Source organism: Pyrgilauda ruficollis, unplaced genomic scaffold (assembly GCF_017590135.1).
Source record: "Pyrgilauda ruficollis isolate IOZ18807 unplaced genomic scaffold, ASM1759013v1 scaffold168, whole genome shotgun sequence".
Lineage (NCBI taxonomy): Eukaryota > Metazoa > Chordata > Aves > Passeriformes > Passeridae > Pyrgilauda > Pyrgilauda ruficollis.
Genome location: NW_024515653.1, coordinates 34,201 through 57,910, shown reverse-complemented (window position 1 = coordinate 57,910; position 23,710 = coordinate 34,201). Strand labels below are relative to the sequence as shown.

General features: G+C 46.1%; 1 protein-coding gene across 1 annotated transcript in view; it reads left to right on the top strand.

The window, feature by feature from the left end:
* Positions 1-23,710, top strand: part of CLIP2 (CAP-Gly domain containing linker protein 2) — a 78,775-nt gene that overhangs the window by 35,696 nt on the left and 19,369 nt on the right. Inside the window, exons 4-8 of the mRNA XM_041463603.1 lie at positions 10,929-11,053; positions 16,592-16,805; positions 17,723-17,920; positions 19,096-19,199; positions 20,664-20,724. Of these exons, the coding sequence (XP_041319537.1) occupies positions 10,929-11,053; positions 16,592-16,805; positions 17,723-17,920; positions 19,096-19,199; positions 20,664-20,724 (702 nt within the window). The remainder of the gene's footprint in view (positions 1-10,928; positions 11,054-16,591; positions 16,806-17,722; positions 17,921-19,095; positions 19,200-20,663; positions 20,725-23,710) is intronic.

Sequence of the window (23,710 nt, the reverse complement as noted above, 5' to 3'; positions counted from 1 at the left end):
CAGGGTTCCAACAGAGGGGTCCCCCTGGAATGGCAAAGGACAAGGATTTGTCCCCCTGCTGAGTGTTCCTGGTCATCTTCAGGATGGGACAACAGGAGGACAGGGTTGGTGGTGAGGTATGGGATGGAGCAGGGTCTTGGGAAACACCTGGGCTAAGTAGGCATCAAACATCTGCACTGTTGTTTGGGATGCTGTGTCTTCTGGACATGTCTGTCTTTTACACTGGTGCAGGAGAGGATGTTCCAAAATACTTCTTGTATTGGACAAGTCTTGAACTGTAGAAAGATGTCAGAGAGAACAACTGAAATATGAAGGAAATAGAAGCAACATCATTTATTCTGTTCTAATCTAGTGATACTCCATAATGACTGTATTATTTGGGCGTTCAAGGAATTTGCAGTAGTCTTGTTGCACGTGGCTGTACAGAGTCTGAAAGGACTTGAAAGAATCTGTCCTCCTGGTCAGTCTTTCTGGTGGTTCAGTTTTCTTATGTCAGATGTGACACAAACTCCTTTCCTGTACAGAAAGGAACCTCCAGTAATTTTTAGAAGATGGCAGGACTTGGTGAGAAATCATTGTTGTCATGGATGAGTTCTCCACATCGGATTCCTGTTGTTATTTTCATTATTTGGAATAGACTACCTGATGACAATGCCAAAATGCCACAATTGTACTAGGAATGGGTTACTGGAAGTTTGCCACCTAGTTTGTCACCATTTGTGTCCCAGCAGAGGAGATGGAGAAGGGAAAGAATGATATCAAAGACATGAAGACTGAGTTCTGTCCTGCCGCTGTGTAAGAGAGTTTAGTTTTGTTAGTGTGTGTGATACATAGTGTGGTATCAAATATTGGAAGAGCCAGGCCTTGAGCACAGATCTGTTTTGAGTGTATCCCCAGTAATATCTCTGCATCTGGAAGGTGAAGGTGACTCTGACCAACAGCCATGACAGGCTGCAGAGGGGTCAGTCTTTGCACACCCTGGATAATCTCAATCCCAGTTGAAGTCATCCATGCAGTGTTGCAGCTGGTTGCAGAGCCAGCAGTGGGTGTGGGGAGGGCAGACAGACTGGACATGTGTTTAATTACAGGCTGGACATGTGTTTAATGACAGGCTGGACATGTGTTTAATGACAGGTGCTTGGTAGAACTGGCTCCACAGTCCATGTGAATCAGGAGCGTGTGCAGGGACTGCCAGAGCCAGTCTCAAATGTCCTTTTGGGACTAATGTTGGGTTGTCCAGCAGTTCTTATTTTAGTTATATAAAATATAAACAATGTAAAGCTGGTGATTTTCAGAGGAGGGAAAGTGAAGATTGGTTCTGCTTGTGCGCACTGGATGATGCTCAGTAAACCTAGTGTGAATATGTAGGTTTGTAGAATTGAGAGAGTTGTATTTTCTCAGATTTTCCCCAAAACGTGCACAGGAGCTGACACTTGCTCAAGGGTCTGTCTGCTTCCTGGTTTCAGCAGAGTCAGCTCTCTCCCCTCCCCATCCCTGCTGGCAGGGATGTCCCTGCAGGACAGGGTGGGCAGGGCGCGGTGGCAGCCCTGTCCTGTTTGCACAGCGTTGGTGCTTCCTGTGGGTATGGTACAGCAGCCACACACAGGGAATGAACCTGAGGATCTGCCCCCTTTTGATGGGTTTACTTGCTCCCATTTTCTCCTTTACCTCTTGCAGGGAAGTGTTCAGGTGAGAACTTATGATTTTACAAGCAGCAGCTATAGAAGGCAAACTGCAAAATATAAAATCCATAGTAAACCTGGCTGTGTTCTTTCTGAATCTGGCAAGCAATGGAATTATGTTCTCCAGACTTGTGCTATCCCTTTTTTCTCCTGACCATAAGTTCTCTGAGACAGGACCTGTTCCCTGAACACTGCTCATCTCAGTGGGGCCCACACTGTGAATTTTGGCATAGCCACAGAATACACCTAGGACCATCTCTCCCTTGGGCTTCTGTTGAGCTGTGTTTTGGGAATGGTTTGGGTTCTTAGTTTATTTTTAATGAGGGTGCATCCTTAAAAGCCTGCCCTCCCTGCCTGCTAATTTATCCACGTCAGATATTACTAGATAAAGTTTGTGCTGTGACTTGTTAGTGTAATAAATAGCTCAGAAGAGTGAGCCTGGAAGAAGCTTAGTCTCTCCCTGGTTCTAGCAGGAATGCTCAGCTTACAGAAACATGAGGAATTGTTTGCACACAGTCATAGAGATCCAGGAAAAGAACAGATAATAACAAGAAGAAATAATTTGCTGTTATGGTTCATTCACATCTGCTTGGCTTGGCAGCTTTTATTTTACTTACGGGAGGAGTCAGTTAATCATGTTGAGTATTGGAATACATAAACAATAATTCTGAATTAACCTTAGTTGCCTGAAATTCCTTGAGCCAATCTTTGCACATCCTGTATGGATTAGTACAGTTTTAGTTGTCTTTATTACTCTCAGTGTTTCCTGTTCTGAAAGAGTGTAATTTTATCTGAGAGTGGCTTTTAGATGTATGGGATCCACCACAGGCTTTTCAGGACATGTTTTCAGTGGGTGCACGAGGTTGCAGGGGACCCTTCCAGGTCAGCCAGATGGACACCTGGCTCTCTGCAGTCTGATGTGCCTTTCTTTAACTTCATTAAAGTCCATTATAGCTTGAAGGCATTTTTGCTTTTCAGTTACTTTGTTCCAAGACCCTCTCTGACTCTCCAGCAGTTGCAGAAAGTGACTTTCAGCTTTCCATTAGGAGCTTTCCATTAGAAGACTTAGATAATATTTGCCTTTGGCACTCGGACTTTTTCCCAGAGATGTAAAAATTGCATTAAAGAGATGAAAAATCCACCCTAATGTTGTAGAACTCATCTCTTGAAGTCTGGCAAATAAATGTGGGACAATTAACCTTTGCTTTAGTGACAGCTGAGCTTCCTGAAATGGGATAATTGCTGAAGTTCTGTTAATGTGAGGCTGGCTTACTGCCTTTCTGCAGGGAAAAAAGGCTGGAAACAGAGCAGTGGAGCATTTTCTGCCTGGGAGGAATTTCTGCTTGGTTTTTTGCCTAAGAAAATGTATTTAGCATTCTTTGTGGAGAGGCCTTCTTAGCAGCTGAACTCATTCCCCCTTAAATGCCATTGCTTTCTGAAGAAGTGGGTGAAGTAGGTGGTTTTATTATATGTCAGCCTAAATAAAAAATAATTTAAACTAAAAAAATTCCTCTTAGAATAGGTATTCTGCCCTTCAGCCATGCTTGTATTTCCTAACTGGAATTGTGCAGCTCAGCACTGAAGTGATAAATAAGGCTGTTTAAGGGCAGGGTATATCCCAGGGGCTGGCTCAGGGATACTGCCCCAGGTACCTTTTGGATGGATGCCAGGTTTGTGATTTTGCTGGAACTTGCAGGTCTTCAGAGCCAGTGCGAATGCTGGGCCAGCAGCACTTCAGCTGACGCTGGGCAGGGCTGGAGCCTGCGCTGCTGGGAATGGATCCTGGCCTTCCCCCGAGCCTGTGGTTTCCATCACCTTGTCTGTCTGCTGCAAACTGCTTTTGCCTGCAGTGTGTTGAAACTCCTGGCCAACGATGGAAAGCACTCATGAATAAACAAATCAAGTTCTTTCTTCAGTTTCCCCCCGACCTGTCCCTGCTGCAGCCCTGCTCGGCCAGCCTGGAGCTGCAGAAAGCATTGCACCTCCTGAGTGAGAAATAATTTCCTGAGAAGCTCCCTGGGCAGGAGAATTGCAGCCTAAGCCCTTCTCCTTGGGCAGAGACAGATCACTGCTCTGCTGCCAAAATCCCTGAGCTATTTCAGTGCCTGAGACTGAAGCCTCGCTGCAGGAAAGGCGTGCAGGGTGTCCTGAAGAAAGGATTCCAGCTCTTTATTCTCCTGGGTAACCATTGGAGCTCTAGAGGTGCAGCAATGCTCTGTCACATTCACATTCTCTGAAAAAATCCCTTCACCCAGGATTTTTCTCCTGGGTAGCTGAGAAGCCTCAGAGAAAAGGAAAACAATTTTATCTCATTTGCTTCTCCTGTGTTGTGCTCCTGTGGAATGTGTTTGGAGATTGTTTACCCACAGGTGATTGTTTCACTGCATTCTGCTGTGAGTTGTTTTCACTCTTTGGCCAACCAGGGCCAAGCTGTGTTGGGGCTCTGGAAAGAGTCACGAGTTCATTATTATCTTTTTAGCATTGAGTAAGTATCCTTTCTGTATTCTTTAGTATAGTATTCTTTAATATATTATAGTATAATAAAGTAATAAATTAGCCTTCTGAGAACATGGAGTGAGATTCATCATTCCTGCCTTCGTCGGGACATTCCCAGCAAATACAATAATGCTCCTTTCTCAGACAATCACCAGGCATATTCCCTTATTGCTAACCAGGCAGAAAAGAAGGAAGGATCCCATTCTGTAGTTCTGTCAAGGCAGGATTCTTAGTATTCCACTGCCTGCTTAGAGCTCCAGCAGTTGCTGTGTCATGGCTAGAGAGTGTAGCAGAATGGCAGTGTGGGGATGATGGATCCCTGTCCCTGTGGAAGTTTGTGACAGGCAATGGGAAGTGCAGTGTGCCAGCTGTCTGCAGGACTTAAGAAAACATCTGGGACTCCTGGTCAGAGCTCTTTCCTCACTATATGAGGTTGTTGCTGGAAAGGGGCTTTTTACAGGAGTGTGTAGTGTCAGGATAAGGGGGAAAGGCTTCAAACTGACAGAGTAGGGTTAGGTTTGATATTAGGAAATATTCTTCCTGGTGAGGGTGCTGAGGCCCTGGCACAGGCTGTCCAGAGAAGCTGTGGCTGCCCCATCCCTGGAAGTGTTCAGGGACAAGGTTGGATGGGGCTTGGAGCAGCCTGGTGTAGTGGAAGGTGTCCCTGCCCATGGCAGGGGTGGAACAAGATGAACTTCAAGGTCCCTTCTAACCTAAACCATCCTGTTTCTATGCAGTGAAACAAAGAAGGAAATAAATAGCCCAAAGCAAGTGCCCTGCCCTGCTGCCACAGTCACCTTAGAGGCTCTTTGTGCACACCCTCCTAAGCATTCATTTGGGCTGAGCCTCTGCCTGGCCCTTGTCTGCTGGGTGCAGTATCTGCAGTTAAATGGGAGCTGTAAGTGGACTGTGGTGGAGCAAACTGTGTTAATAACACAGGCAGGCTTAGTATTGGAGGCAGCCCCAGGAGGAGATGCTGTAATTCCAGGCTTTCCTCTTACACCACCTCCCTAGGATATTATTTTCTCACCGGTGCCTGACAGATAAATGCACAGAAATGTCTTGCATCAGCAGTGCTGTCAGACTCATTGCTGTGCAATGCTGACTTGTGCTGTGGGGATGGGTAGGCACAAAGATGAGTGGTTGGATGAAAAGAAACTATAAAAATTCCTGTAGCTTCACATACAGAGGGCTGGCCTGTAATGCCTGGCTGGCTGTTTCTCCCCTTTCCTTAAAAGCCAGTTTTGGCATTCTCAGATGACACGGTCTTTATTCAGTCAGACAAAGCTGCTGATGGCCAGACTGCCCAAAGAGGTAAGTTTTATTTACAGATAAACCTGACCACAAGCCAGTTCCCCACCTTTCACCAGCTGCTGAATGCTGGCCCTGGCTGTAGCTGGGACACAGCCCCAGCATGTGATGGCCACATTTACCCCCTTGCATTATTTCAGGTGGTCTGTAGCAGCTGGGCTCACAGCCTGTGCCTTTGCCAAAAGCACCCTCTGTAAATCAAGAGTTATGGTACAGTGATTTTCAGTGCTAGAAGAGCTAGACTGTGTGTGATGGGAAATCACAGCTCCTGCCTCTCAGCTGGGGTGGAAATAGGATCCTTTAGTGGGTGGGTGAGTATGGGGAGGGGGAAATAAACCCAGCCATTCATCCCCCAGGAAAGGATGATTGCTGCAGTTTACAGGCTGGGCAGAGCCTGCAGGTACAGCTCTAACCACAGCCAGCCACACTTGTCCAGTAAAGGTGATTACCCAGCTCCTGCTGGCATCACCCAGTAGCAGAGTGGAATAAGCTGATGTGCTGCACACAGAAAGTACTTGAAGGTCCTCAGAGTGTGAAGCAGGTGTCCTGTGTGTGCTCTTTTCCCCCAGCCCCTTCCTTGCTCTTCCCAGAGGGGAGCAGCAGGAGAGTCTCAGGCTCTGCTGGGGCCCAGCACAGGACACAGGAGCTCTGCAGAGGAGGCTTGTCCATGTGCTGGGCACTTTGTGTTCCCACCTCACCCTCTGCTCAGCAGCCCTGTCTTGTGGAAACACTTTGAAAATCAATTTAAATGGGTAAATTGGGATGTTAAACAGAAAGGACAGTGTTATCTCTGGATTTCTGCATGGGAATATGATCAAGCAGGTGCCTCAGCCATTGCTGACCCCTGAGTGTGCATGACATGACTGGGGACAGTCCCTGATGGCCTGAAAGGCACAGAGAATTTTATTTTTCTCTTCTTCCTGAGCAGTATTGGAGTGTATTGCAAGCAGAGCAATGCCCAGAGGCCATAGAGTGAGGGCAGCTCCCAAGAGGTTCTTGCTTAGAGCAAGAAACTGCTGTGGGATGAGCAGGGCCACGAGGAGCAGAGAGCAGACACAGGCTGGAGGGGGTGCCACTCACAGCAGCCAGGCTGAGGTCTGGTAAATGGTTTAAATGATAAGCTCTGTTGAAGACAGTGTCAGGGAGGATCAGCATCATTGTCTTTTCAGCCCTGGGATACTGGTCTGCATTTTGTCATTTTGATGGGATAAGCACAGTAAAATGGGATGTCAGTGGTGCTGTAATTAGCAGGGAAGGTGTGGCTGTCCTTCCACAACTGCATGGTGCTGCTCTGACTCACCAGTGGATACAGACCTGCTGAATAGCCTCTAAATATCCTTGGCTTCATTGTGTTGTGAAGGTCAGGCCCTAGACTGTTCCTTGAAACTACTGGGGATGTTTCACTGGGGAAGGGACGAGTCAGCAAGATAATCATTGACTAAAGGCATGGGAAAGGGAGCACAGAGCTTCATGGAGCTCCAGCATTCTGGAGCTGAATGTTCCAGGAGCTCCAAGGTGTGTGGCTTAGGCTGCTCAGCTCCAGCTGAAGAGGAAGGATTACCACAAGCTTGTTTAAACTTAACCATAAGTGGTTTAACCTGAAGTGGAGAAACTTGGAGTGTTAACACTGGTCAAAATAATCTCCAGACCAAAAAATCTAGTGTCACTGTGTCAATACTGTTTCCATTCCTTGGAACTTCCAGAAAGAGCTCTTTTTAGCTGCTTTACGCTTGTTTTTTTTGTTGTTGTTTTTCCCAAAACAACTATAAAGCATTAACACTTTGTTTGGTAAAATCCCATTCTCTTGGGCACGAATAATCTCAGCAATAGTTTGGGTAAGGGGACTGTTAAAGGCTTCTCAGAAAAGCTTTGGTGGTTTTATTAATTTTTGAGTAAAACTTTTCAACTCCAGAAGCCATGACATGTCTGAACTGAGGCTGGTGGCAGCTTTGTTAATTCTGTGCTGTCTCAGGCCTTAGCAAAGAGAGGTGTGCCCTCTCCACTTGGTCCTTGCTTCACTCCAGACCCTGGGCATGCTGGAGGTGTGGCTGTGACTGACCAGGGCCAGGCTGAGACATGCAGACCAGCTCCCTGCAGGGAAATTCATGGCTTGGAGTGGCACTGATGCCAGCATTGGGCTGGGGTGGAATCCTCTGGTCTCCATGCCACAGGAGCCATCCATGCTCAGCTGCTCTTCACACCCGGGTTACACACAGTGCTGTCCAAGGCTCCGAGCTCCCATGAGTTATGCCAAGCCATTACTCACCTCCTTGGCTGCCTTGTATCCTCTGCCAAGGTGACACCTCTGATTTACTGAAGGATCTGACAGAATCAAACATTCTGTTCTGATGAGACCATTTCATCCACAGGTGTTCTAAATATTTTTTCCCGATGTCCAGGAGGAATGAGGAGGAGGACACCATGTTCTCAGAAGGCTAATTTATTACTTTATTATACTATATTATATTAATACTATATTAAAGAATACAGGAAGGATACTTACTGAATGCTAAAAAGATCCACAACCTGCTGACTGGCTTCCTCAGAGCATCATTTATTTTAGCAGCCTTAGCTGCACAAATCTGCATGTCTGAGACAGGAGAATTTTCTGGACTCTCCATCCATCAGAGTTTCTGCATGCCTGCCAAAAGGTGGGAGTTCAGCAGAGGGCTCAAGCACTGGCGTGCAGCTGTGCCAGCTTCTGGCTGCCCTGCCAGCTGGGCTGGGAGCCCAGGCTCTGGAGAGCAGATGTGTCTGCCTTGGCTTGGGGAGCACGAGGTGCTGCGTGGCAGGGAGGAGAGCAGAACAGTGAAAGCTGCAGAGTGAAAATAGCATACACTGCTCTGGAAGGAGGGAATCCTGTGGCTGTGCAGGGGAGGCTTGGACCTGGTCTGTGCTTAGAGTTCTCTGATGTGGGGCTTTGTGGGGAGCATGACCTGCACTCTGACTACACAGTTTAGTGTTGGCATAAATAAGATGTGTATCAGTTCAGTAGGGGTAGTTTTTTACTCTCTTGGTTGGAAACAGCTTTCTCAAATAAATAATACTGATGGGAACACACCTGAGTGGTTCTTTGTCTGGGTGGGAGAGAGGGGCTCTGCAGTAGATGCCACACTGATGGAGGGAGCTCTTTGGATTTTTAAGGCTTACATGAGACTCTGCCAAGGTCATATGGCTTGGTAAAGGAAATTTCTGACTCAACATCTGGAATTAAAACTCAATAAAAATAAAATTGAGGGGGCACACCAGCAATGGTAAGTTCCTATGAATGACATTAAGATTAATTGCACTTTTACAGAGTTCAACTTGCAGCTAAAGAAATGTATTTGAATGGTATTGAATCATAGCATTAATATTAAGAGGCTAAATTTGTATTAAATCAGTCAAAATAGAGACCAGCATTTAACTGTGAGTGTAAGGTAAAGAATTCACTGTGACTGTTCCAATGAGTAACTTGCCAAGTACCAATACTGCAATTGAATTGCTTTTTTACTCCTGGGCACAATGCAGAACCAGAAAGTTTTCTTATGATCCTTTTCCTGCTGGCAAATATTTTATTCTGTCCTGTAGCAAAGAGAGCAACATCCCCAAATCTTTTCTCCCATAAGCAGCAGTGCTTTGAATCCCTAGTGAGAGAAATTCCAGAGGACTAACTCAAGCTGTGTGCTGCAGCCTCCCAGGATTTGAGGTAGGACCCAGACTTCAGAGCTGTGCTGTTTAGTGCAGTTATTTTTAGTCTAGGAAAACTCTTTTTTGCTTTACATAAGCAATTTTTTAGGGATTTAGAATTGGTAAATTTAACATTCCTCCCCTGAAATATACAAACCCAGAGATTTCTGCTCTTACTGTTTTCTGTCGGAAAAAAATTACTATGTTGGTACCTTTTTATGTTCATTTTAATATTAAGAAAATTAATAACTGCAAGTCATTCAGGATGAAGCTGCACATTTAATTTTAAACTTATTTTTAAGCTTTCTTCCTTGAATTTAGGCGTTAGCAGAGATAAAGGTTTAGATCTTATGCTGATTTACTGGAAGTATGAACCTTTAGAAGCACCCTCCTCCTTTTCTATTTTCCTTTTCTCAGTCAAGTGTCTAAGTGGGAGTTTAGAGCAGAGGCAGCTGCTGCTCACACACTCTCAAGCAATGATCAAAGCACAGCTCCCTGACTTGCCCTCCTTGAGTCTCCTCAGTAAGCTGCAAACTTTAAGAACTTAAAGTGTAAATTCTGAAGAAAAAGGTGTGATTTATTCTTTTTTCTCCATGGTGGGGGAAGAAACCTGTGCTGGAGGATGCCTGGCAGTGAGCTGAGCCCCACTCCCCCGCAGTTTGTCAGCACTGTTGCTGTAGGAAGTGAAGATAAAAGTGGAACACCTCTATTTTGAGCAGTTCCTACATCCTGGGAGCAAGCTGAGGAGCAGTGAATGCTTTCCTGGCTCAGCTGTGTTCTTGCTGTCATGTCCCAGTGTTGCCCAGAACAGGGCTGAAAACCTGTCAGTGCAGGTCGTGGTTCCTCAGGAGGGCAGGTATGAGCTGTGCCTGCAGGGCTTCAACTCCTCTGTGGCCTCACAAGTAACTTGGTGTAATTAGTTGACACCTTGAAATATGTTTTCATTATATTTACTCTGATATGTTCCAGGCAGGCAGTCCCAAAATCACTTTGCATTTATTGGAAAGACAACTTTAGTGCTGGGAGGACTTGGTGTGAGAGCTATTCAATACTGTTCCCACTTTTTGCAACTTCCAGAAAGAGCTCTTTTTAGCTGCTTTATGCTTGGTTGTTGTGGGTTTGTTTTTTTTTTTTTTTTTTTCCAAAAACAGCAACAAAAGCAATAACATTTTATATTTGGTAAAATATAAGATGTTACTGCTTTTATAACAATTAGATAGAACTCTGTGTGAGAAGCATCTGCTGATTTCATCAGATCTGAAACAGAAAATACAGGTGTCTGTCCCCCTGTATAGACACCTGTCCCAGCTTTGTGTCAGTGGAAGTGCTGTGTGGCAGCAGCTCTCTGACCACAGAGAGAAACACACAACTTTCCCAGGCATTGTGCTGGGAAAGGCTGTGAGAAGATCAGAGAAAAAAATGAGAAACAATTCTTATCTCCACTTGCTGCACCTGCTACTGTGACCACATGGAATGTGTTACAGAGATTTGTTTACCAAAGGGTGGTTTCTTAATTAACCAATAGTGATATTGTTTTAATTAAAGGACCAGTCAAGTCCAGCTGTATCATAACTGTCTATAAAAACAATGGGTTTCTTAATAAAAACAGAGATTGAGCAGCTTTCTGTGAATCGCGGAGTCTATAATAATTATTACCCAGCTGGGGGGCTGGTACTACACACTGCTGCCATCTCTAATCCTCTTGTCTAAACATCTTCTCTCTGAACATCCTCTCTAACCCTCCTCTCTCTGCCCTCTTCCCGCTGGCAGGTCGGTGGCACAAAGACAGGAGTGGTGCGCTACGTGGGAGAGACGGACTTTGCCAAAGGAGAGTGGTGTGGAGTGGAGCTGGACGAGCCCCTGGGCAAGAACGACGGCGCGGTTGCTGGCACAAGGTACTGGGTGCTCTGAACCCCTGCACACCTCCTGGGGGACAAATGCCATCAGCCCCAGGAGGAGAGTTGATGTTTTTTTCTGAGTGCTTACGAGCTTTTAGGGGAACCTGTCGTACTTGAGATGGCTCAGCTACTTGGAGCGGCGTAAAATCAGTAGGATGGCTTCTGGGATAGTGTTGAAACAGAAAAGTTTTAATAAAAGGTAGAATAACAAAGCTCTCTCAGAGAAAAACTGAGCCAGGGGCAAGAGGTTCTTGCTCTTGCTACAAACACTCTACAAAAGCGATTATTTCTTTTGTGCTCTTTTTTTTTCTGGTGAATTACTTAGGTGGGACTTTTTGGCTTCTGTCTAGTTAGGTAACCTTAGGTTTGAGGTGAAGTCTCAAAGGTCTTATGAGGCATCTTTTTACCAAATTGAGGAGAGAAACTTCTGGGCTTTTTTCTTTTATTAAGGACACAAAGGATAATTTGGTTACTCTGTCAACATTCCTACAGAGAGTTAGGGCTGTGCTTGGTTGACTGTTGTGGGCTGGGAGGAAGAGTCGAATTTTGAGTGTTGTAGGTTTTTGGATAGCCTTGCAGGGAGATCAATAAAAACCTCATCACTGCACCACTTTAAAGCAGGATCAGATAACTTCTGTGAAGGAGGAACCTGAATGGCTTCAGGAAACAGGAGAAAGTAGGGAGAGAAGATAACTTACAGAGGGATTTAATTTTTGCTAGAAACTGATTCTGTTGATTGTATTAGCTTTGCTTTCTACCACACATTCCTGTCATAAACTTTCTTCTTGTGCTATGTTACCCTACTTTCTTTTCTCCTCAGCTTAATGTTTTATTCTGTTCATTCTGTGAACAGTTACCCTGTCAGAATTACAAAAGACAAAGATTTTACTTTCTTTTCTCCTCAGCTTAATGTTTTATTCTGTTCATTCTGTGAACAAATTTCCAGAGAACTGAAAGAACAGCTGGTGGTTGTTTTCTGTCCTTGTACTAATTCTGTAGTGGATAGGTGTCTGCTGATGGATCTTATCTCCTCTGACTCCCTAGGCCCCTCCAGTCTTTTCTTTTCCAAAAAAGACCTTGTTGGTACCTATAAAATAGGCAAGGACATCTCACAGGCTTGCTGGGAAGCTCTTTCTATTCATGTGGAATTTAGTTAATGGAATGACCGAGGCCTTGGATCTTGAAATTGGTGGTGTTCAAATCTGAATTATACAGTAGCTCTTTCACCCTGCTTCAAATACAGGGGCAGCTGATGCCTTGTCCTACACAAGTTCCTTAAGTGGGAAATACTGTTGGTTTCTTGGAGCTTCTGAAGGCAGACTGGCTTTAGAGGTGAGATTTATCTTTCACAGAATTAACTAGGCTGGAAAAGACCTTTGATGTCATCAAGACCAACCTATGTCTTTGAAACTGAGGAGCTAAGGGTTCCTGCCTTGTTAGATCTCAGGTTCTGTAAAAAAGGTTTCTTATGTTGGCTGAGCCTTTTTTTGTCCAGCAGCCATGTGCTTTCATTTAAATGAAGATAAAAGCTGTCTTGTTCAATGTCAGGGCAAGAAAGCAGTAAATGATTGGCAGCAGATGGCTGAGTTTCAGCCTGTTCTCAAAATAAAAGAAGCAGGATGGCAGAGAATAAATCATGGAGTGAATGCAAGTCCCTGCTTTCTTTATCATACCATTCAAACTATCTGGAAGATTAATCTTCATGGTGCTCAGAAAGTGTTTCTTGTCTCTGTGCATGTGGAAGGTGTGAAAGGCAGATGTGAGTGTGGTGCTGTCTGCCTCTCATCCTCGTACCTCTGTTGCTGTGGTTTGAAAATCCAACTTTTGGAAGTCATCCGTCTTCTGAAACTGCTGCATCTTGGCTGGGGCTGTTCTGGTGTGTGCCCTGTCAGCAGAGGCTTCTCCTTTGGTTCACACTGTTCAGGGCAAGGCTGCAGCATTGCCCATGTCTGTCCTCTCGATCCTTCCTCCAGCCTTTGCTTTCCTTGCAGCAGTGCCCGTGTAGCAGCAGTGGTTTGGAGAAGCTGACCCAGTCCAGCCAGCTCCCCTGGGCATGCCGGCACCCCGAGTCAGCCCTGCCTGCTGTGTGCTCGTGTCCTGCCAGGCTCAGCCTGGGCAGGGCTCTCAGGACTCTGCAGGCTGTGCTTTGGTGGTGGTTGCCATCTAGTGAGCATTGGCCAGCAAGCCCAGTCCTGCCTGCTGCAGCAGGAGAGTGAGGCCAAAACTGGAGCTCAGCTGAGGCTGGTGGAAGCAGCAGAGGTAGCATGGAGCCTTTGGTGGCATTGTCCACTTGAGCTGGTGGTGAACTGGCTGAAATTTGGTGTGGCTTGTCAGATTATGTCTTTTTCTGGCCCAGAGATGGGGTAACCGAGAGGTGTTTTAAAAACTTTTATTCCATTTTCAGTCTCATGACAATACAGATGTTATAATGAATGCTATTATAATCAGAAGCCAACTATTTCTTAATTACAATATATTATAAGGGTTTCTTGGCTTATCAGCTTTAGCCACACCATGCTGTAAATGCCTTCAAGCAAATCATCTAAAATTACCCCTCACAGGTCTTACTATAATGCATCTTTTATAGTTTTATTTCTCTAAAGTATCCAGTCTTTTTTGCAAGGCCATCCTTTGAAACTTTTTTCTTGCTCCATTTCTGTCTCAGCAATGTCTGTCCCATTCCATGGCGTCTCTAAATCAGCATTTCTTATCTCAGGGTTTGCATACAGATGCACACTGTGTGAGCCTTCTGTCAGGCTTTGAGAATTCTCCATGAATTCACTTCCCATGGTGGGTCACTGATTTTCCTGCAGGTTCAGGTGTGGGTGTGCATCAAGGGCTGGGCTTTCCCAGCAGCTGTGGGTCAGGAGCAGTGGCCCAGGGTGTCCCTGTGGGCAGCTCCTCTGTGCACCAGGTGCTGCTGATCTGCACTGAGCTTTGCTGCATCTGCTTTCTTGCCTGCACAGGGGACTGCAGAGGTGCTGGTGTGGTTTGGTTTGGTGTCAGTTCCACAAAGCCAAGCAAGTTTCATGGACTCATCTCTAGTAATTTAAATGTGACCTGCTTATTTTACAGTTCTCCCTTCTCTCTCTGCTCCAGTCAGAGTCCTTGCTCACTAAACTGCCCAGACCTTTTACTTCTGCATTGTTTGGCAGCCTTGGACACTGAAGATTTTTCCAGCTATTTCAACATTTCCTGTGCTGTTTTCCACCTGCAGTTTGCATTGCCATCACTTTTCTGCCCTGTTTCCTCTCTGTAATGTGAGCACAGAGCTCCTCCACACTCAGAGAGAGCAGCTCTTGGTTTCCATGTAGATTTTTTTTTCTGCCAAGTGGTTTGGACCCAATTCCTGCTTCTGAATTATAAAAGTTAATTGCAACCACTTTCAATCTGGACTGAAAGAAAATGGGCAGACATAGTGATGCAAGATTGAACTTGCTAAGAGCTGTCAGAGGCTTTTAAGGGAATTAACATTTGGGATTGTTGAGCAGCCACGAGTACCAGGCTGTGCTTACAGCAGGCAGAGCTGTGGAAGGGGCTGTTGGCCTGCCTGTGCCTACTGGAATTTGGGAAGATGATGCTGAGCAGGGCTTTGGCAGGTTGTCAAGAGGTCAGCCTGTGGTGTGGCTGGTTTTTAAAACCCAAGGGCCTGTGTTGGCAGGAAGCTGAGGAGGCTGAGAGATCTGGGGTTGTAGAGGGGTTGTTTAAAGTTTGTTGTAGAAAAAACATGGATCTGAGCTGATGTTTAAAATTTAATTTTATTTTCATCTGGCTGGAGATCAGGCTGTTCCCTGGCCTCCCAAGCACACAGGGGTCTGCCTGTGACACAGCTGCCAGCACTTAAAAATAAAAGGGAGTTGGGGAAACAGCTGCTCACATCTGGAGAGTGAGAAAACTTGTTCTAATAAAACTGGATTTGTGTAACTTAGTCATTAGAACCTACTTTTTATATTAACATAGGGCAGATTGTTTTATGGCCCAGTATTTAGTCCTGTTCTTGCTGGGAGGCCTGTGAGAAAGCTCTTAGAGGAGCTTTTTGTGTTGGCTGCTCCCCTGAACTCGGGGACACAATACTGGAGGTGATCTGGTTTTTCTTGCTGCAGTGCAGCTGGCCAGCAGCAAGTGAACCTTGGCTTCTGCTGGTCAGCCAAGGCCCTGAAGGAGTTTCCAGGGTTTGACACTGACTTGTGGCTCATTTTTATTCTGGAAGAGGGCTCTGGAGAGACAGAATCATCGGGCTCAGTGCAGTTGTGGAAGAGACCACGCACTGTAATTATCTGGTCCTCCCTTTTCCATGCTTTCATCTTTCCAAGTTTGTTGGCATAGGAAACAGTTTCTCTGCCACCCAAAGGAGGTGGCACACGCTGGAGTTTGCTGTAATGGTATTTTTAGCTTCAAAGGTTTGAGCTACTGTTTTGGTAGGAAAGATTTTTACCCTGTGGAACATTTGTGCAGAACTGTGTGATTCAGATCTTTTTATTTGACAGAGTCACGGGGTGGGTCAGGTTGGAAGGGACCACAGTTGCTCATCTAGTCCAACCTTCCTGCTCAGGAAGGGTTATCCCAGGGCACATGGCATGGTGTTGTGTCCAGAAGGTTCTGGAATATCCCCACAGCTTCTCTGGGCAGCCTGTTCAGGGCTTGGTCACTGTACAGGGAAGAGGTTCTTCCTCATTTTTATCTGAAACTTCCTGCCCGTGGCCTCTTGTCTCATTGCTGAGCTCACAGAGTAGAGCCTTGTCCATCTTTGACATCTGCAGACACACTTTACTACATCCCCATCCTCAAAGCAGGGTGAAGAGCACACCCAGGTTTTGGGAAGGTTGGTGGTGAGGAAGGAGTGCTTGTGCTGTGGCTGTGTTTATGTTCTGGATATGTGCTCTCCAGGCTGCCAGCTGTGTCTTTCCTGGCATCTTACCAAAGTGCACAGCAGCTGGTGCTTGGCAATTACCTCAGGTCCCCCTGCTAAATTACCACAAATGCAAACAGGGAGATTGCCAGTACTGCAAGTAGGAAAGGAGAATAATCCAACTGCTTGTACACAGGAAAGTAGTTGTTTAGCCTGGAGGAAAGGAGACTCAGAGGTGATCTTACACTCTCCAGCTCCCTGAAAGGTGCCTGTGCTCAGGTGGGGCTGGGCTCTTTCTCCAGGCAGCACTGACAGAACCAGAGCACACAGTCTCAAGCTGCACCAAGGGAAATACAGGTTGGATATGTGGAAAAAGTTTTTTACAGAAAGAGTGATAAAGTTCTGGACTGGCTGCCCAGGGAGGTGGTGCAGTCAACATCCCTGGGTGTGTTTAACAAAGCCTGGATGTGGCACTGGGTGCCAGGGTTTAGTTGAGGTCTTGGGGCTGGGTTGGACTCGATGATCTTCAAGGTCTCTTCCAACCCAGTGATTCTGTGAAACACTGCCACAGCAAAGCACCCAGAGATGAGCTGTGGGTTTTGTGCTGCTTGGCAATGCCATTCTGCAAGGCTTGGGTGAGTTGGCTGCTCTGCCACTTCTCACCTGGTGCCTCTCCTGCATTCCAGGTATTTTCAGTGCCCACCCAAGTTTGGCCTCTTTGCTCCCATCCACAAGGTGATCCGCATCGGGTTCCCATCAACCAGCCCTGCCAAGGCAAAGAAGAGCAAGAGGATGGCCATGGGGGTGTCAGCCCTGACCCACAGCCCCAGCAGCTCCTCCATCAGCTCCGTCAGCTCCGTGGCCTCCTCGGTCGGGGGCAGGCCCAGCCGCAGTGGGCTGGTGAGTAGCTCCTGCCGGGTCTCCTCCTCAGTCACCTTTGTGACCCAACTGCACCAAGCAGGAGGGCTGGGGTTTTCTTCCAGTGCAGCTGCTCCTTCAGCATTCCCGAGGTGAGGGGGATGCAGTGTGGGACGGTGTTACCCACCTCACAGTCTCCCTCCAAGTAATGGACACCAAGCAGCTGTGCCCATTGAAGAGCCTGAAGGGCAGTTTGCAGTGGGATGAATCTCAGTTCTGCTGTCAAGAGCAGGTTTATAAAGATCCCTGCAGGAAAAGGACACTCTTTCCAGTCTCACGTGGTCATGCTGCTCCATGACCAGCTGTGCAGAGCTCCCGCTGTGGCTGTCTCACCGTGGAGGGTGACAATGTCCTGGGTCACATGCCTGGGGTTTTGGCAGGTGCTCAGGCAGGCAGAAAGCAGAGCAGGCAGGGATATTATTAAAAGTTCTGGCTCTGCTGTGGTGCTGCTGCAGAACACCCACAGCCCTCTTGGCTGGGGACAGAGGTGCAGTGTCATTCCTGGGAGTGGATCACATAACTCCATACTGGTCTCCACTTGAGATCAGTCTACCCAGCTGAGCTCACTCTGTGGGATTTCATCAGTGCAGGCCAGCCATAAAATGTATCTAAGAAGGCAGATGATAGAATGCACGATAATTTCCCTGACCCAGTTCCCACCCCATGTTGTGTCCTTTGGGAAATGTGTTCACTGCAGTGCTGAAGAGAGTTAGCTCGTGAGCATTGTCCAGATGTTTCTCAGACTTCACCTCCCCTGTAGGGCCCAGAGCTGGAGCTGCAGCTCTCTTCACAATAAATGATCATTAGGTGAGCAGCGTTCCAGATTTAACGGGGGACTTGAGCTGTTCTGGACTGGAAAGGACACAGCCTTACCCCATCTCTTGTGAACTCTTTCCCAGCTGACAGAGACCTCGTCCCGCTATGCCAGGAAGATCTCTGGCACCACAGCCCTGCAGGAGGCCCTGAAGGAGAAGCAGCAGCACATTGAGCAACTGCTGGCAGAGCGGGACCTGGAGCGGGCCGAGGTGGCCAAAGCCACCAGCCACATCTGCGAGGTGGAGAAGGAGATCGCCATCATGAAGGCCCAGCACGAGCAGGTAGGAGGTGATGGGGCTTTTCAGCACTGGCTCTCAAACGTCTGAATGTTTGATATTCCCTGAAAGTGTCAGATCATAACGCTGCCACTGTGCGGGGAACTGGGGCTCTGAATTTCTGCCTTTTATGTGGTGAGTTAAGCTGAGGCTTTCTCCACCCTCCCAGTGTCACATGTGCTATCTCTGCCCTGAGCCAGAGCAGGGAAAGGCCTGTGCCAGGTCTGAGGCAGGAGATAGTTTGTGTCTGCTGGATCAATACGTTTCAATGCTGAAATGCAAGTGCAAGGCAAATGTGTTCCCCTCAGCCACTGAATCTGGCTGTGGCTGGACTGCATTGCAGTGATTTTGTGGTGCTGAGGGATCAGCTCAGTTCATAGGCCACTGCTTTCCCACCAGAGAGGATGCTTTGGTAACATTAATAAAGGGAGGAAATCTGGAAGGAAAACAGGCTGATGATATATATATATATATCTATATATCATATCATATCTGGAAGGAAAACAGGGTGGTGGGTGTTTGTTTGTTTTTTGCACAAGCATTTGTACAGAGGCTATGTTATGTATTAAAATGCTTAAAGAGAGTTGTGTCTGTGCTGTTTGTCAGTATGTGGTTCTTCATTGTCTGCTGTTGTCCTAAACTCTTTACTCATGCTTTTAAAGCCAAGTGAGCTGCCTGGGAGCAGGGATGGCACTGTATGTTTGAGTGGTGGGTCACACCTGCCTGTCAGAAATGCAGGAGAAATTGGGAAATCAACTGCAAGCTGACATTCTTCTTGTGCATTGTGTTTCCCAGTAATTATCAGTAACAAATGAATTAACAGAAGTCTGAAATATCTCTCTTGCTTCATGACTGGGGCTGAATTGCACTGGCACCCTCTGACCAGATTTTCAGAACTTTTCAGGCTTCAAGTTCTTAACTCTAATCAGAGCTGGAGTGTCCAAAAGGGTCAGGTCAGAGAGGCACTGAAGCATGGGTCACTTACAGCTCCTGGAGAAGGGGCAGTTTTTGTTCTCTTGATCCCTGCATCCTGAGCTCTTTGGAAAATGTGCTCTTACCACAGCATCCTCTGAAACAGATCATCAAAACTTTCTGTTTCCTGGTTCTGTCCCCTCTTGAACAGCTTTGCACTACCTGAGGCATGGCTAACTTTTGTGTCTCGGGCTTGTTTCTTGCTCCAGTATGTCACAGAGGCAGAAGGAAACCTGCAGCGAGCACGAGCCTTGGTGGATGGGATGCAGAAGGAGAAGATTGAGCTGCTGAACCAGCTGGAAGAGGAGAAGAGGTAAAGCAGGACTGGGTGGGTGTGAGGGAGGTGAAGTCGTGTGGACAGTGCTGAAGCCTTTGGGTGGTTTTGACTTAAGGATGCAGTGTGAAATAAAAACTGGGTCATAAACAGGCATGTGCACCCTGGGCCATCACAGACCCTCCTGTACAGCCTGGATTTGCTGAACCCTCCCCTCCATTGTGATGGGCTGATCTTGAGGATGTTCTTTGTGAGGAAGGGAAGCCAAACTGGAGTGCAGCCTCACTGCAGAGTGATTCACATGCCAGAGGCTCCCCTCCATGCATTTCTCCTGGTGCATGCATTTCCTCTCTGGATCACAGTGAAGATCTGCGTGTCATTCTTGGAGTCTAGGTGCTCCATGTGTATAATTAAACTCTTCAGTGGGAATAGAGAAACATTTCTGTGTATTAAATAATTGGAAACGGTGTTGATCTCAATTACTGATGCCCCTCCTGAGGATGAAATGTTCTCCCATGCATAAGTTTCCCCATACTCCTGGTAGGCAGCTGACTTTCCCAGCTCCAGGAGGCCCTTTAACCCAAGACAGCTGAGTTTTCCTCTAAATATCAACAGATGCCTCCCTCCTCTAATTAGAGGAGGTTCAGACAAGGAAGCTTGTTTATGAAGTTAGTTATGTACACTCACAGCTATTTTTATCTCTAACAGAATCCTAGTCCTTACATCTGGCTACTAACTAACATCCTCAGCCTTTTTCTTTTTAATCAGTAAAGAGAAAAAGAGGGATGAGTCTAGCAGAAAACTGCATTCTTTTCTACTGTTACTGGCTTCTCTCTTCCAAAAGAGGAGTTTCCTCAGCATGTCTGTGTCAATGTGTGTGGTTTTATTGCATTTATGCATGACTGGCCTGTAAACTCTGTGGGGAAGGCTCTCCTGTCTGCCAGGGTGGCTCACAGTTCCCCACCCTCTGCCAAGGAGGCAGAGGATCCCGTTCCCTTGGGATATTTTGTATGGACCCTGCGCATTTGGCACAGGAATTGCCCAGTGCTTGGAGAACAAGGTTTAAAGAATCCAGTGAAACCTTGCTGTGCTTATTTTCAGGATCATGTGTCAGAACAGTAGTTGTGTGTCTGAGGGGATGTACCTTGCAAAAAGGCCACGTTTGTGTGTGAAAGCTGCTTGTCCTGATCCATGGGGCTTGCTGCTCAGTTTCTGTTGGGCTTCTGTATCCAAAGGTGGTCTGTACCCCTCTCAGACTTTGATTCTGCAGGCCATTATGTGATTTTTTAATATCACATCATGGATGGGTAGTTTTAGAGCACAAAAAGCTTAACAGTAGTTTTTGGGCAGCTTTTCCGTTTGTTGGCAGTGACCTCTCCGTTGATGGCTGCAGTAGCCCATGGAGCTTGGTTAGCAGTGGAAAGGCTGATGTGCAATGCTGCTGAGACACAGGGGGCTGAGCTGAGAGTTCCTGATTGCTCTGTGTGTCCCTTCCCTTCCCAGGAAAGTGGAGGACTTGCAGTTCCGTGTGGAGGAAGAATCCATTACAAAAGGGGACCTGGAGGTAATTCCTTATGATCTTGCCAAAATGTGGGATCCAGAGCTGCGTGTGGGGCCTCACTTGAGTGACTTCTGCCTCCTTTTCCTCCCCTCTGACAACACTTTACTGATGGCTTTGGACTGCTGTGAGCTGTGAGGGTTGTTCTTTGGTGTGGTGCCCAAGGACTGCTCACACCTGGGGCTGCCTGGAGTTCATCTGTCACTGAGTTGCCAAGCCATGTGAAAATCTCTCTCTGAATGTGTTGAACATACATTTTTCCACCCTAGAAATGAATTGACAGTTCAGCTCCTGTCCCTGTGGTGTCCTGCTCTCAGCAGCTAATGGGCACACGGAGTCTCCTGGCTGGATGCTGTTTAATTCCAGCCAAAAAGCTGTGTATGCTGAGGTATCCTCACTGCCTGGAGCGCGGGGCTGGCACGAGGATTGACGCCCTGTCACTGGGAAGGGCTGTTGCTCAGAGATGCTGTTGCAGTGAACATTGTGCAGGCTGGGAGGGATGTTGGGATGAAGTGATGTTGGCCCTTCAGTGGGAGGTTTTTCCATGGGAAAAAGGGAGCAGAAAATCTTTCAGTGGAAGCAAGGCTCTGCTCTCCAAATGTAAATCAAGGGAGTTTTCTGTCTCTTTAGCTGGAGTGCCACGTTAGTAACAGCCAGAAATGTCAAGGGCCCTGCTCCTGTGCTTCACTGTCAGTCATAGCAATAAAAGCCCAGGAAAATGGGGAAACTAGGAAATGGCTATGTTGCTGTGGCTGTGATCCTGCTGGCATAAACCTCTCTTCTTCATCCAGAAGCTGAAGGAGATGTTTGACAGGGTGTAAACGAGCAGTGCACTGATAGCAGACCTTTGTGGGAGCACAGCAAGTGCAGTTTCTGCCTGTTGTGTGGGAGCAAAATCAGATTTCTGTTCATCCCTGAGCTGACAGCTTTCCCACAGTGCTCCAGGGAAGGGTGCTTGGTGCATGCATCATTCCCTTTGAGGGCAGTGAATTGTCCCTTTGTAAGCTCCAAGTGTTTAAGCCTGGCTGTGTAATTATGGCAGTGGGACCAGGGTTGGCCAGATGGAATATTTGGATATTTTTCTTTTTAAAAAGCCACCATGCTTAGCAAGATGATAAGCTGCTATGGATAAGCTCCCATTCTCAGTTTGGGACTCTCAGTCTTGGATTTAATTTTCCTTTGGGCTGGGAAGGAATTGTTTTGCAATGGGGATGTGGCCAAGCTTTCAGCAGGACATTCTGGTCCTGTCCTCACTTCCATGCTTGTCTGTACAAAAGGACAAATAATTCAGGAATGCTTGATTTCCCCTGACCCAGGGAACTGGCACGCTGTCCATGACTCCAGCATCAGTCCCAGCACAGGCACTGGCAGAGGGCTTGGCTGGGGACAGATTTTACATCTTGTCTGCCTGATTTGCATGTTCAGACTGAATGTTTGGCCCACTACAGTTAATTCTCACCTTCCTGCCTTTTTTTTTTTTTTTTTTTTTTTTTGGAGACAGTTAAGCTTTCCAGAAGCAAATAATTAACTGAGAGAAAAAATATGTTGGTGGCCTGAAGGTACAGCGAGATCAAGGTTTTGTACCTCGACAGAGCAGCTGTGGATTTAGCCTTGAAATGCAGTTATGAATTCAGCCCAGTTTTGATCCTGCTTGGCAGCTGATGCTGTAGTGATTTGGGAGATGAAAAACAAATGCAGGAAAAGCTTTCAAGAGCTTTCAAGAGCTTTGAATTAGGATGAGCTAATGTAGGAAAAGCTTTCAGGAGAGATTTTTGTGGTGGAAAACCAAGGTTTACAGGAAGTATTATCCTCATCAAGGAAGTCTCTCATGCTCATCTCCTGGATCCTGCAGCATGCCTTGAATGCCAGTGGGAAGTCAGTTTATAATTTGTGAACAGTAATTTAAGGCTAACAGCTACAAATAAATCTGAAATTCATATCTGGGCTTCCTCAAAGTGCAAGAAAACTTTGGATTTGAGGTTCTGACTCATACTGGCTAGTACTAGCAAACCAATTTACATAAAATAATGCAGGATTGAATGTAAACCTAAGAGTCAAGGACTGTAAAACAGTTAATCTATTTTTTTCCATGATTTCTTGTTTGGTTTTCCCCCTCTATTTTCATATGTTTTCCAGAGTTGGAAAATACCAGGATTAATAGATACTGTGCAAGAATATCAGGTGGGACTGAGACCTTGACTGGGCACTTGTGTTAATCTCAGGAGCCTGGAGAGAATCTCTTTGAGAAGTCCAGAGATGAGTTTTGTAGTAAGTCAGCATCTTCAGGTAGCAAATATCTGATTGCTGCCACCAGTTAATTAATTGGTATCAATGGAATATTTATTCTTTTTAGTAAAATCAGTCCTGGAGCTCTCTCTCGAGATGTGAATCTTTGGGCTTTACAGGGAGCAGAATTTATTTTATTTTATTTCATTAATTAAATGCCTCTTTTTTTTTTATTAGGATGCAATAAGCCAACTTTTACACTTAAGTTATATAATTTGGGGTTTTGATGGTATTTGGGCACTTGAATCCATATATTTTTCTCCCTTCCTTCAGGGGTTAAATAAGGCATATAAAATACAGAGCCATCTGAATATAAATGGCAGTTATGTCACCATCTATGAATACATGTACAATGATATTTTGCAAGCATAAAACATGGATTTTTTTAAAACTTCTGTTTGTATAATTTGTACACAACTTGCCAAGCCTTGCTTAATTGTAGGGAAGGGCAGAAAATCCCTAAAATTGGCTCCAATAGAAAGAGGGGGAAAGCAAATAATTTTATGGAAAATTAAGGGAAAAAAAAAGGGGGGTAAAAATGGTTCTGAGCAGGTTTTTCTTTTGCTTTTTGCTAGATGAATTTTTTAATTCGGTAGGTTAATTAAGTTTAATTCTAAGGACAATGTGGGTTTTGTAAGCAAAAAAAATGAGAAGGCCAGAGTGTGCATGCAACTTCCCATGTCTCCTGTCCTCTTTTATTTATAGG